Source organism: Myxocyprinus asiaticus, chromosome 24, assembly GCF_019703515.2.
Source record: "Myxocyprinus asiaticus isolate MX2 ecotype Aquarium Trade chromosome 24, UBuf_Myxa_2, whole genome shotgun sequence".
Classification (NCBI taxonomy): Eukaryota; Metazoa; Chordata; class Actinopteri; order Cypriniformes; family Catostomidae; genus Myxocyprinus; species Myxocyprinus asiaticus.
In genome coordinates this window covers 26,110,134-26,123,179 of record NC_059367.1, presented here as the reverse complement: position 1 = coordinate 26,123,179, position 13,046 = coordinate 26,110,134, and the positions used below count along the sequence as shown (strand labels likewise).

The 13,046-nt window shown below is 38.8% G+C and overlaps 1 protein-coding gene across 1 annotated transcript in view; it reads left to right on the top strand.

The window, feature by feature from the left end:
• ghra (growth hormone receptor a) overlaps positions 1-13,046 on the top strand; it is a 79,157-nt gene that overhangs the window by 17,673 nt on the left and 48,438 nt on the right. Inside the window, exon 2 of the mRNA XM_051653420.1 lies at positions 6,634-6,743. Coding sequence (XP_051509380.1) covers positions 6,650-6,743 — 94 coding nt within the window. The 5' untranslated portion in view covers positions 6,634-6,649. The remainder of the gene's footprint in view (positions 1-6,633; positions 6,744-13,046) is intronic.

Here is a 13,046-nt window from a genome sequence, read left to right as displayed (position 1 = left end):
TACACATTGTCAAATTATTAATCATAATCAGTGTAAGATTGTGCATGTAAACATGCTCAATGGGCCTCATTCATGAAACGTTCATAAATATGTGAGTACATTTGGAGTATTTTGTGTGTAAAACGGACCTTCCCAAAAACTCTCCGCTAGATTCACAAACGCTTCATACTCCCCAGATTTGTTAGTGAAACGTTTTTATATTAGTGAATTCCAAACATTTGTAAAAATGGGGTGTGTGCACGTTCATTCAAAATTATCATAATTCACGCCCATGTAAACGCCATATAAGGAAGGCACAAGACCCTCTAGTTAATGTTGTTAACATCTGGGGAACAGTAATGAAATCATTTTTATGAATGAAGTGCATTCACATCGCAAAATTTTAAATTAGCAATCACTATAGCATCTCAAAGAAAGTGAGAACTTACTGTCATCACATGTTTTTGCTGTCATCGGAGGCTCTTTTGTGAATCAAACAGTTCAAGAAGTCAATAAAAATGGTTGGACATGAGTGTAAAACAATTTCAGTTCACGCTGGGAGGAGGATGTCCACCACCATTAACCTCCTCTGGTTCAGTTCGCAGCACATCGCCAGCATCATTTGTGAAACTTCTGCAGTAAATCATGATGGTAACAGTGATACTTACAACTGGAAGAATCTTCAGAGAAATGAATAGAATAACTGAAGAACATCTTTCACCAAAACACTGTAGGATATCCCAGATTTGCAAGCTATATTTTTACCTGTTGTATTGTGTACGTACCTGCTCGTGATGTGTTTATTTATGGATTTAACAGCATTATCATTGATCATACGTTACCGACTGAACATGATTTATAGATGCCTACTAAATTATGAAACCTAAATTATAGAGCTCATATCAAATAAAAAAAATATATATATATTTTGTGATACAATTTTAGTATTGTCAGCGGCTGCATTGTCCAAGATAATGTTCAAAGGCCCCCATCTCCCAGAAACTAGGAATGTCAATAGATTAAAATACTACATTTTCCAAAGGTTTCGGGACTGTCAATTTATTTGCTATAGGCCTACATGTTTTTGCTGTTTTTAGCATTTTAAGTTTGGTTAGTTTAATATGACTTATTTTAAATAATCTTAAGTCATCTCACGGCCTCCTTGGAAGTTTGCTGAGGCCCCTGGTTAAGAACCACTGATAAAGTCTGAATTACTCTATCTGAATTACTCTTGTCGTCAACATCATAGTAGAGGGACTAATGCTTCTGCTACAACTGAATACATTTTTCCTCCATCATAGAGCTTTTTCTTTCAGAGCTTGTTCACCATCTCCATTTCTTAAGCTTTGTGGCCCCGTATGATCGATTTCCATCGGCTTGTCACATGACTTCACGTTTGGAACACATTTGATATACTCTGACAAGATGAAATCATAGTCTGAGAGTAAGAAATTGGATCGGGGTCGACTCCGACTTGCCCAAAATCTGCCTACTGTAGCCGACTCAGATCGATTGTAAATTGGGACTAAAATCTGTATTAAAGTTGGGTATTGTAATCCAGCCTCTGGTTTACTATCAAGACAGGAACCATCAGCCTCAAAGAACCAGTCACCTACTTCATAGCTGTATGATTTGTGGTGGTGACCAAACATTAATAGTGTACTTATTTTTAGCCTAGCTCTTGGGGTAGCTGGATACAACCTGTTCACCCCACATGTTTATGACAGTAATTTGTCACCATGTTACAATGTCATCACGATTTCACACAAACCATTATATTTTCTGGGGGGATGTTATTGAGTAATGCCTAAAAGTGGCAAGGGAACATAGTCAATGATCTTCCACAGAACCATGTCTCAACCCAGGACAAATGGTAAATCATGAGATTTTCTCGTGTAAGAATGTAAATCACAAATGCAAAGATGGTGTGGGCATGGCAACTTGTCAACAGTGTTTCTGTCATTATCTAGCTCTAATAGAAGTAGAAGCTAATTTAACCTGTCTGTGCTTCATTCAGTAGGATAATGTTGCACTGGAACCTTTGACGTTTTAAATGCGGAAGTGTTTTCAGTCAGTCGAATGTAATTTTATAATGGAAATTGATGTTTAACATAGGAAACCTGTTGTAAAATCCCCCATGCAAGCTGATTAGCAGTGTATGTATTTAGAAGTATGTTCCCACAGTTTCTTCCAGGGTTGTGCCCTTTCAAAGGACCTTGTGAAGATGCTGGTGGAAACAGTTAGACAAGTATCTATATCCACAGTAAAACGAGTCATATATCGACATAACCTATAAGGCTGCTCAGCCAGGAAGAAGCCACTGCTCCAAAACCACCATAAAAAAGCCAGACTACAGTTTGCAAGTGCACATAGGGACAAAGATCTTACTTTTTGGAGAAATGTCCTCTGGTCTGATGAAACAAAATTTGAACTGTTTGGCCATAATGACCATCGTTATGTTTGGAGGAAAAAATGGTGAGGCTTGCAAGCCGAAGAACACCATCCCAACCGTGAAGCATGTGGGTGGCAGCATCATGTTGTGAGGGTGCTTTGCTGCAGGAGGGACTGGTGCACTTCACAAAATAGATGGCATCATGAGGAAGGAAAATTATGTGGATATATTGAAGCAACATCTCAAGACATCAGCCGGGAAGTTAAAGCTCAGTTGCAGATGTGTCTTCCAAATGGACAATGACACCAAGCATACCTCCAAAGTTGTGGCAAAATGGCTTAAGGACAACAAAGTCAAAGTATTGGAGTGGTCAAAGCCTTGACCTCAGTCTGACAGAAATTTGTGGGCAGAACTGAAAAAGCGTGTGCGAGCAAGGAGGCCTACAAACCTGACTTAGTTACACCAGTTCTGTCTGGAGGAATGGGCCAAAATTCCAGGAACTTATTGTGAGAAGCTTGTGGAAGGCTACCCAAAATGTTTGACCCAAGTTAAACAATTTAAAGGCAATGCTACCAAATAATAACAAAGTGTATGTAAACTTCTGACTAACTCTCTGCTATTACTCTGACATTCTGACAGTTGTTTTGACACGTCCTGTCAAATGTATTGCAGTCACGGATCCAAAAATAATAAGCGTGAATCAAAATAATAAGCGTGAATAAAAAAATAAGTGCAAAAAAATAATAAAAAGCGCAGATCAAAATAATGAATGCAGATCAAAAAATAACAAGCATGAATCAAAAATATATAAACACATTTAAAATATGCTACAAAAAAAAAAAAAAAAAATGAAAGCAAAGTCATCAGAATTGCAAACAAAATCATGTTTTCCTTGTTTATATTACTGTTTTTTGTGCTCTCTGACAATTTTTTTCATATTTATTTATTTTATACTTACGCTGTATTTTTCTTTGCTTTTGTTTCCAAGTTCTGCGCTTGGTTTTCCAAAACTTGTGAGTAGTGTTTCATGTAAATCGGGGCATTTTGCGTCCCTATTGTCCACTAGTTCTTGATCGACAGCTCCTCCTCTAGCCAATCATTCGAAGAGGGGAGGTGACGTTACTCCAATGCAACTCCGACAGCTGCTGCTCAATATTATATTATTTGTGGTTGATAGATACGCTGCTTGTGTCTGTTTTGTCAGCTCTAGGAAACCGAGTAGGCCATTATCTATTAACACGTGTTGAGTTAGCTGAATTTAGTTAGCAGAGTCTTTAGTTTAGGCATTATTATTTAGACTTCCTTGTTTGTAGGTTATTGGCTGCATATCTAATGGTTGTATGCCTGTAAGTCATTTGCTTCAAATGTTATTGAAGTTGTACACTATGTTATGGAAATGTTTGTAAATGTTTTGGATATGTATGCTCCAATGTTGCCTGTATCTTTAGAGACGGTCCCTAAATTTGCGACTTTGTGTGAATAAAGAACGTCCAAAGTCAAGCCAACTTAATTGCATTATTTATTGACGTGGGGACACTTGGTCACTTGTTTCTGATTTCGCTGCAGTATCCTGGAAAAAGAAACTACATGTAGCCGTGCCAACGATGCCAACGTAGGATCAGTACATAACGGCACATTCAGCACCATGGAAAAGCAGATCAAGTTGGGTTCTGAACATGCATTAAACATCCACACCAACCCAGCCTTGTTTTTTTTAGATATGCAGCCAATAACCCACAAACAAGGAAGTCTTAAATAATTCCTAAACTAAAGACTCTGCTAACTAAATTCAGCTGACTTGATACATGTGTTAATGGACTATGATAATGGCCTACTCGGACAACATGTTTGCTAGAGCTGGCAAAACAGACACAAGCAGCGTATCTATCAACCACAAATAATATAATATTGAGCAGCAGCTGTCAGAGTTGCATTGGAGTGACGTCACTTCCCCTCTTCGAAGGATTGGCTAGAGGAGGAGCTGTCGATCAAGAACTAGTGGACCAATGGGGATGCAAAACGCCCCCTGATTTACATGAAACTCTACTCACAAGTTTTGGAAAACCAAGTGCAGAATTTGGAAACAAAAGCAAAGAAAAATACAGTGTAAGTGTATAAAAAATGAAAATATGAGCAAAATTGTCAAGAAAACATGATTTTGTTTGCAATTCTGATGACTTTGCTTTAATTTTTCTTTTTTTGCAGCAGCAGCAGCATATTTTAAATGTTTATATATTTTTGATTCATGCTTGTTATTTTTTTATCTGCGCTAATTATTTTGATCTGCGCTTATTATTTTGATCTGCACTTTTTATTTATTTTTGCACTTATTATTTTTTTATCTGCGCTTATTATTTTTTGATTCACGCTTATTATTTTTGGATCTGTGACCGCAATATTTTGACGGGATTTTGATCCCATACAAAAGCCGACTACATTTTTTTTCTATTTATAAATCTTGAAAAGATGATACTGGTGTTAACTTACCATAGCCAAAATGTAATTTTTCTTTCAATAATGTTTTATCTATTAAGCGACACGGCTTCATTTTGCCAAAGTCATGTAGCGATGTAGGGGGAGAGCAGGGATAAAACACTTGTGGCTCATTTATTAAGACATGTCAGTTATCTGTACACGTGTCAATTATATTTATAACATCATCAATTAGTATACAGTTAAACTGGAACTGCACATAGGATGATGTTATTCATAACACCCAGTATGTCATAACTGTAACACATTGTAATAAATAAAAAAGCACTATAATGTGAATATATAGTATGCAGTATATTTAATGTATATGTGCTAATGTTAGTCAATAAACAATACATTTTAAGATCATGAAGCACAGACTTTATTCCCACCATCAGACTACCGTGTAAACATATTTTTCATATACACTTATATGCCTCTGTTGCTTTCTGTGTATTCTTTATGCGTTAAATGCAGTTCTTACATACATACACAGACGTTTTGTAATATTTTGACCAAATCAGAGCACACACATCAGACTCGCCAGCGTACGGAGATGAATTGTGGATAAAATATATTTAAATGTCCGCGAAAGTCAAATTTGGCAATATTTGTGCTAATCTTAGTCACGTATACACCTTTCCTGGGACTTGGCATGGATCAAAAGCATTTTTGAGGTTTTTCTTGATATCATTTTTAGGGTGATGGTCATATATATGGTCAATATGGCAGTTTCAGGGAAAAAGTGACATCACTGAAACAGGTCAATACATACAGATATACTAAAAAAAAAATTCTGTGCTGAAGTTAAATTTGCTGAAGTTTAAAATCTTAAAACTATTATTTTCTCAGTCTTTTTCATGCACACTGGGTCTCTTGCATGTTTTTTATTCTTTTTGATTTAGATAACTGAGTGCTTTCGGGCAGTTTGCCCAAATCTCTCCGACACTTAACCCTTCTGTTTTGGAGAAAAACACCTGAAGTCTCTATTCTCTGTACAGCAATCAGTTCCCATGATTATTATTTCCATGGCTTTCGTTGCGTGTAATGAACAAGCGTGCACTTCTCCACACAATCAGTTTCTGTGCTAGGATGTGCAGTTGAGTCAACAGGGCCGGTTCTAGACATTAAGAGGCCCAAGGCAAAATTTATGTTAAAGGCACCCTCCCTCCCCTTACAAAACATATTTCTGATATGGAAACTAAAAGAATATATTATTTCAGAGCAGTAATGTAAGTGAAAAACAAAAAACAGATACTGAGTTAATTGCGTTTCTTTTTTTAACACGTTAAACAGTGAACTATTAATCGTAGAAATTAACGCCTTAAAAACATTACTTAACATATTACTATTTACCCCAAATTTTTATGTCAATATTAATTAATTTATTTTTTAAGTTGATCTGAAAGCTGTTTTGATGGCTTTGTTAGTTGTTTTGACACTATATTGATTGTGGTTGAGAGAAATATGTAGAATCGGAACAAATGAATTGTGCCCAATACTGGTTGTAAAGTGGAAAATTAAAACCATCTTCAACCCGGAAGAGTTGAGCATTGCAGAGGTTGTGTCTGGATGTTAATTGTGTGGTGTCCCTGTATAGGGTTTCACATTGACCAGCTAAAAATTAATGGTGCTCACAACCAATGTGTTTGGCCTGAAGGAGTTGGAAAATGAAGTGGAGGGGATGAGATGACCCAGGGGGGTTGGGTTTTGCAGCTCAGTTTTTCTTAGAGGGGTGTCATCCATGACCACCACTGATAATGATTTTTCTTTCCTTTTTTGCCACACAGGGAGACAGCAGAAGCTATGGCTTTCTCTCTCTCTCTCAGTCTGCTCTGTCTGGGCTTGCTTTGTGGGAACGGACTGGTTTCTACACGCGGATCTGAGCTGTTCGCACCAGGTACTGCACTCACTAGCATCTGTCATTTCACACTGCAGATTGGCCTAAATTAATTAAACTGACCTGTGCTAGATGTTATTGCCTGGACATATAGGCTGCAGCCATCTAAGAGCAAGAGTCAATTTTAAAGGGATAGTTCACTAAAAAATGACAATTTTCTCATTTAGTCACCCTGATGTTTCCAGGCCCAAATGTCTTTCTCTCTCTCTCTCTTTTTTTTGTTTTTTGTTTTGGTTATTTAGCACCATGAGAATATATGATCAATACAAGTACACACAACAGAAGATAAATAAATGCAGGAGAGATTTTGTAACCTAATTTGGCTTATTTGACAACCTATTTTTGTTAATGATATACATTTAAAAAGTAAAAGAACAGACACAAAATTTACAGACAAATGACAGAAGACTTCATAAATGATCACAAATGCAGTTACTGTATCAAGCAGAATGGCCAAGCTCCTCTTTTTTACACAATGAAAGTGAATTGTGAACATGCCTGTCCCCGGTCACCATCCACTTTCATTTATTTGGAGAAGAGTAGCCTGGACATTCTGCTGAATATCTCCTTTTATGTTGAATGGACGAAAGGAAGTCATATAGGTTATGATTTGGAACAATATGAGGGTGAGTAAATTATGACAGAATTTTCATTTTTTTAGGTAAACTATTCCTTTAATATCTTAATTAGCCATGTTGTAAATTAGTAAATGTACAAAGATGGCTTTTATCAATCACAGAAGAAAACTGTAGAAGTCTGTGCCAGGTCATTATTGGAAAATCATTACGCCTGTGTCAAGATTATTCACCTTTGAGCACACAGAACATTTTACTTTGGTCTAGTCAAACAATCCTTCAATAAATAGTTTTGTTTAAAGTAAACACATGACTGTGGTCATCCAAAGTCCAGGGAGAGGATACAGTGACAATTGTGGGTGATGGTGAGCCAATTCAGATGTCATCACTGCACAGCAAATCATTGATAAAAGAGAGGAGGGTCGAGGAAAGATTGATAAAGAAACATTGATAATTCATAAGTGATACGTTATGGGGAGTGACGTTTGTGTCATTAGTCTTTCACAGGTGCAATGAATGACTTGGGTTAATGACCCAGTAGCTGCAACACAAGTGGAGCAAAGACTAGCACTTTGATTAAAGTTCATTTTTAGTGTTTCATGTTTAAATATATTCTACTTTAATATATTAAGATAATATTTAATTACTGCTGAATAAATATATTACCTTATCACCTGAGCTTTGGAGTTTTTTGGAGTGCTGGGTAAATTGTTGTGGGAAATTAAGTCTACTGTATAATTTCTTTAATATTAAAGTTACTTTAAAGACTATATGAAATAACATTTTGAGTTTTTGTGGCTTTTAGTACATGTCAGACAGCTTTGAGGCCATCTCTATGCTGGTGTACTCTTAAAAGTTGATAAAATTGTTTATTTAATTGGGGTTATAGTGAGGCACTTACAATGGAAGTGAATGGGGCCAATTATTGGGGGGTTTGAAGGCAGAAATATGAAGCTTTTGCGTTAATGCTTCTGTTAAACCTGTGTATTATGAGCTGTAAAGTTGGTTAAATCGTTATTTGAATGGTCAGTTTAGGATTTTAGGGTCGTCATGGCAACAAATTTGTAAAAGTGGATATAACTTTACACAGAAAAGGTTAGTAAGCCATTTTATCACTCTAAAATCATGTTAACACATTGTTTACATCTTGTAGCAATGCTTTTGAAACAGTGAGTATTTTAACATTTACGGATCAGCATTATGCCACATATGCTGTTGATTGAGCTTAACTTGTATTTAACCCGTAATATTCCTTTAACAGATACAGTATATACAGTACTTTTAAAAATTACAATCTCTCTCTTTTGGTAAAACTGACCAAAATTATTGATGATACCTCTTGCACTCCAAAATTTTGTCCAGTTGAATACTCTCTAATGAGAATGCCTCTCCTCTTAACTCCTCCTAACAACTGTTCCCTATCTGTCATTCACTCGACGTTGTGTCGATGTAGTGACACTAGGGGTCACTCTTGGGAGCCCTAAACACCTCTGATCTTTGAGAAAAGGCCGATGGGAATTGGCGAGTGGAATTTGCTTGCCACTCCCCCCGACATACGGGTATAAAAGGAGCTGGCTCGCTACCACTCATTCAGATTTTCTCTTCGGAGCCGAGCGGTTGTATTTCAACGAGCTGAATTCCTCCACCGATCCATTCACCTCTACAAAAGCTGTCGGATTTACGGCGCATTACAGCAGCCTCTCCCCCTCTTGCACCGGTGGAGTGCAGAGAACGCCCCTGGGTGCTTCGACAGTCTAAAAGAGTATATATTCTTGCAATAAAAGAGTATATTTTCCCTACTAAAAGAGTGGCACTGACAGAAAGCGTCTTTTTAAAGATGCCTCTCCGTCTGTGTTTATTTCCTGGTTGCGGTCATTACCTCTCCGCTTCCATTTGCCACGATCGCTGTCTTACGTGCTTGGGCGGTTGACGTTGTGGTTGTGGCTTTCCTTCGTTAGAGGAATTTGGGGACCCCAGTGGGAGCCGCTCCACCGGGTAACCCCCCACGGACCTCCCATTGCCCAGTACGCTCGTTCGCCCCACTGGGATGAGACCGCCGGCTCGTCTCAGGGCAAGTTCGCGATCTCATTCGGTGCTCACGTAGTGGATGAGCCCTCGATCGCAACATCGGGGAGCGGGCTGGTCCAGTCTGATGCCAAGGACTCAACTGGGCTACCACTTTCGGGTGCGGTCGCCCAGTCGCAGGCCAACGCGGAGCTGGCGGCCATGCTTGCCCTCTACTCCCCCCTGAAGCCTCGCGGCTTGACGATTGGTTCCTGGGCTCGGAGCGCCGCTCACGGCCGCACCCTGCCCCGGTCCCTTTCTTCCTGGATGTGCATGAGGAGCTCACAAGGTCGTGATGGGCACCTTTCACTGCCCGGACCCGGTCTCTGAGCTTCTCCACTCTCACTACCCTCGACGGTGGGGTTGCCAGGGGGTAATTGGCGATCTCCAGGTGGAAATAGCGGTTGCGCCCGAGACTCCCATCCAGTGCCTGTAGGTTTACGTCGTCTCTGGCAACTAAAGCCTACAGTGCCGCTGGACAGGCCGCCTCCGCCCTGCATGCCATGGCTCTCCTGCTGGTGACACCAGCTCCGCTGCAGCCCGGGCCAGTCCCCGGCCCTGGTGTAGAGCCACACGCAGGAAGCAGACACCCCCCCCATCTCACGGCTCCTGAGATGGGCGACCCAGGCACGTGGAGACTTGCTGCAGGCCTAGAGATGGTAAGCAGACCACTCCATTCCCCCGGTGGAGGGCCGGGAGGAGAATCCTTTGTTGCCTTTTCTTTGACTTGCCGCATGCCCGAAAGGGTGCGGTACCCACATGTTCAGAAAAGGAGCGGATTCCTCATTTCCTGGGTCACACAGCCGGTGTTAACGGCCATCGTGATTGCGATCGCTGGACACCGCACATTTATGGCAGGCATGACGCTGCGGGGGCGGACCCTGTGTGCCCAGCTGCGGCACAACACACCCACCCACCCAGGCGGTTGTGATGGATTACGAGGACGGTTCCTTCCTCCTCCGTTGCTGACCGGTCCTGTGGTGGGTACCCGGAGCCAGGTAAGTGCTTCGATGTCCCCAGACTCAGCACGGCCATGAGTTCGGGGTCCGAGCCCCCTCAACATGGCACCTCTAGCTCCGCCCCGCTGCGAGGCCCCAACTGCCAGTAGGTCTGACGCGATTGTCTCCTTGGTCCCCGGAAATGCATTTTAGCGTGCATCCGGCATCAGGATTGGTTCACGGTGGTAGACCTGAAGGACACGTACTTCAATGTCCAGTACAAGGTCCTCCCTTTCGGCGGTCCCTGTTGCCTCGTGGACACACTGTCATGGCAGGTCACTCTCAGGGGAGAGTGGAGACTCCACCCCCAGGTGGTCGAGCTGATTTGGAGTCGATTCGGTCAAGCACAGGTAGACCTGTTTCACCTTACTGGCCCACCCAGACTTGGTTCTCGGACCTCACGTTCCGCACGCTGGTTGCGAGCCAGCTCCTTTTTTACCCGTATGTCCAGGGGAGTGGCATGCAAATTCCACTCGTCAATTCCTATTGGCCTTTTCTCAAAGATCAGAGGTGTTTGGGGCTCCCAAGGGCGACCCCTAGTGTCACTACATCAACACAACGTCTCGTTCCCTCCATCAGAGAACGGAGGATATGAAAGTAACCAGGACGTTTTCCTTGGCAGGCCTGGCAAACATGAGTCTTCAATTTTCGGCTGGAATTTCAAAGTCTTGAGAATGCCTTATGGAGGAGAGTGTGAGTTGGCTTGGACTGAGCCAGCTATTGTAGGACTGCACTGTCAAACTCATGTGTGCATGTTAATATGTCTCTAATAAATCATACTGTATACACATGGAACTCCTATTGCCCGGCCACAAATGTTCTTCTGCTTGGCACAATACCATGTTCATGATAGTACTAGAATAAGAATGCTTCTAATTTAAAGTATTAACAACTTGCAGATTAGTTGTGATGATTGTGTCTGAGACTGCATATACTTACAATATTCAGATGTACTAAATACTTGGTTGGGAACATGCAATGACTCAAGATGTTATTGAGTTTATTAGCTTTGAAGAGACCATATTGAATTGTCAAAGGACTGTTGTTTTATACATTTTTAAGTGTCTTAATTACTTGTGCCAAAATAATTTTTGGGGCTATATGTATGTAATAATCAGGCACCGCAACACGCGGTTGATGCGCTAGACCTCAGAAAGCATAAAACATTGGTGTGCAAATGGCTGGTAATAAAATCAGCAAATATCACTGCTGTTCTGCCCTATCTGACTTCAGAATAAGAGGGTAATTGTGAGCTGCTGAGCTGCTGTCTCAAGATGGTTGTGAAACAAAAACTGCTACAGATAACACATACTGATGTATTACTGCTTCCTTGAGCAAGGCCAGGTTGCTTAAATATTCCTCTAAATAAATAAATAAACAAACAAACAAACAGCAGTGCCAAAGGCTTCACAGCAATCTGTCCATACACAAGAAATATTCTGAACCATGTGCAGATTCATGGAAATCTATTTTTCCTCAAAAAATATGCCTAGTGTGGTGAAAGCCACTATACCACTGAGGCGATGTTTTTTGCAAAGCATGTTCTTTTGTGTTTAAAGTCCTAATGATTATGTCTGCATGTGATTCCTTAATTTTCCTTGCACTGTGCTGTCTGCTGTATATCTCTCGGAGAGTGTTATTTTTAGTTAACAAAAAATAAAGCAAAAACTAAATGAAATATGTTTGTTAACTTAAATAAAAACTAACATAATTGGAAAAACTGTAACTAAACTAAAATATTAAATGTCTTCCAAGCATTTTTTATGTAAATATAATACAAATCTATCAAATATGTTTGTTTTAACTAACTAAACTAAAGTAGAATAAAAACTAACATAATTGGGAAAACTGAAACAAAACAAAAATACTAAATGGCTCCAAAGCTAAAATAAAACTAAATATATATTTTTGAAAAATAATAAAATATATATAACATATTTGTTAATAACTAAAATGAAATAAAATTCAAAACTAACATAACTGAAAAATCTCAAACTAAACTGAATTACTAAATGGCTTCAAAACTAAAATATATATATATTTCTAAATTAAATATAATAAAATATATAATATATTTGTTTTAATTATCATAACTAAACTGAAATAAAATGAAAATCTAACATAACTGTGAAAACTGAAATAAAACTAAAACACTAAATGTTTCCAAAACTAAAATGAAATTAAACAAATAATCAAATTAAATGCAATATTAAAAAAATATATAAAATATTTTTATTATTCTCATAGCTTAACTGAAATCAAATTAAAAACTAACATGATTGGGAAAACTGAAACAAAACTAAAATACCAAATGGCTCCAAAACTAAAATAAAACAAAATAAAAAGATGTAAATATAATAAAAACAATATAAATTATATATTTTTAAAACTAACATAATTGAAAAATCTGAAACTAAACTAAAATACTAAATGTCTGCAAAACTCAAATAAAACATTTTAAAAATTATATAAATATAATGAAAAATATATAAAATTTGTTTTATTTTTACGTTTTTGTACATAGTGTATTAATTGTCTTTATAGTACAATAAAATTAGTGTCTGCAACACTAAAGCTAAAACCAAATTAAAAATAAAAAATTCTAAAAAACTAAAACTAAACTGAAACTAACAGTCATAGAGTGAAAACTAACGAAAGCTAAAGTA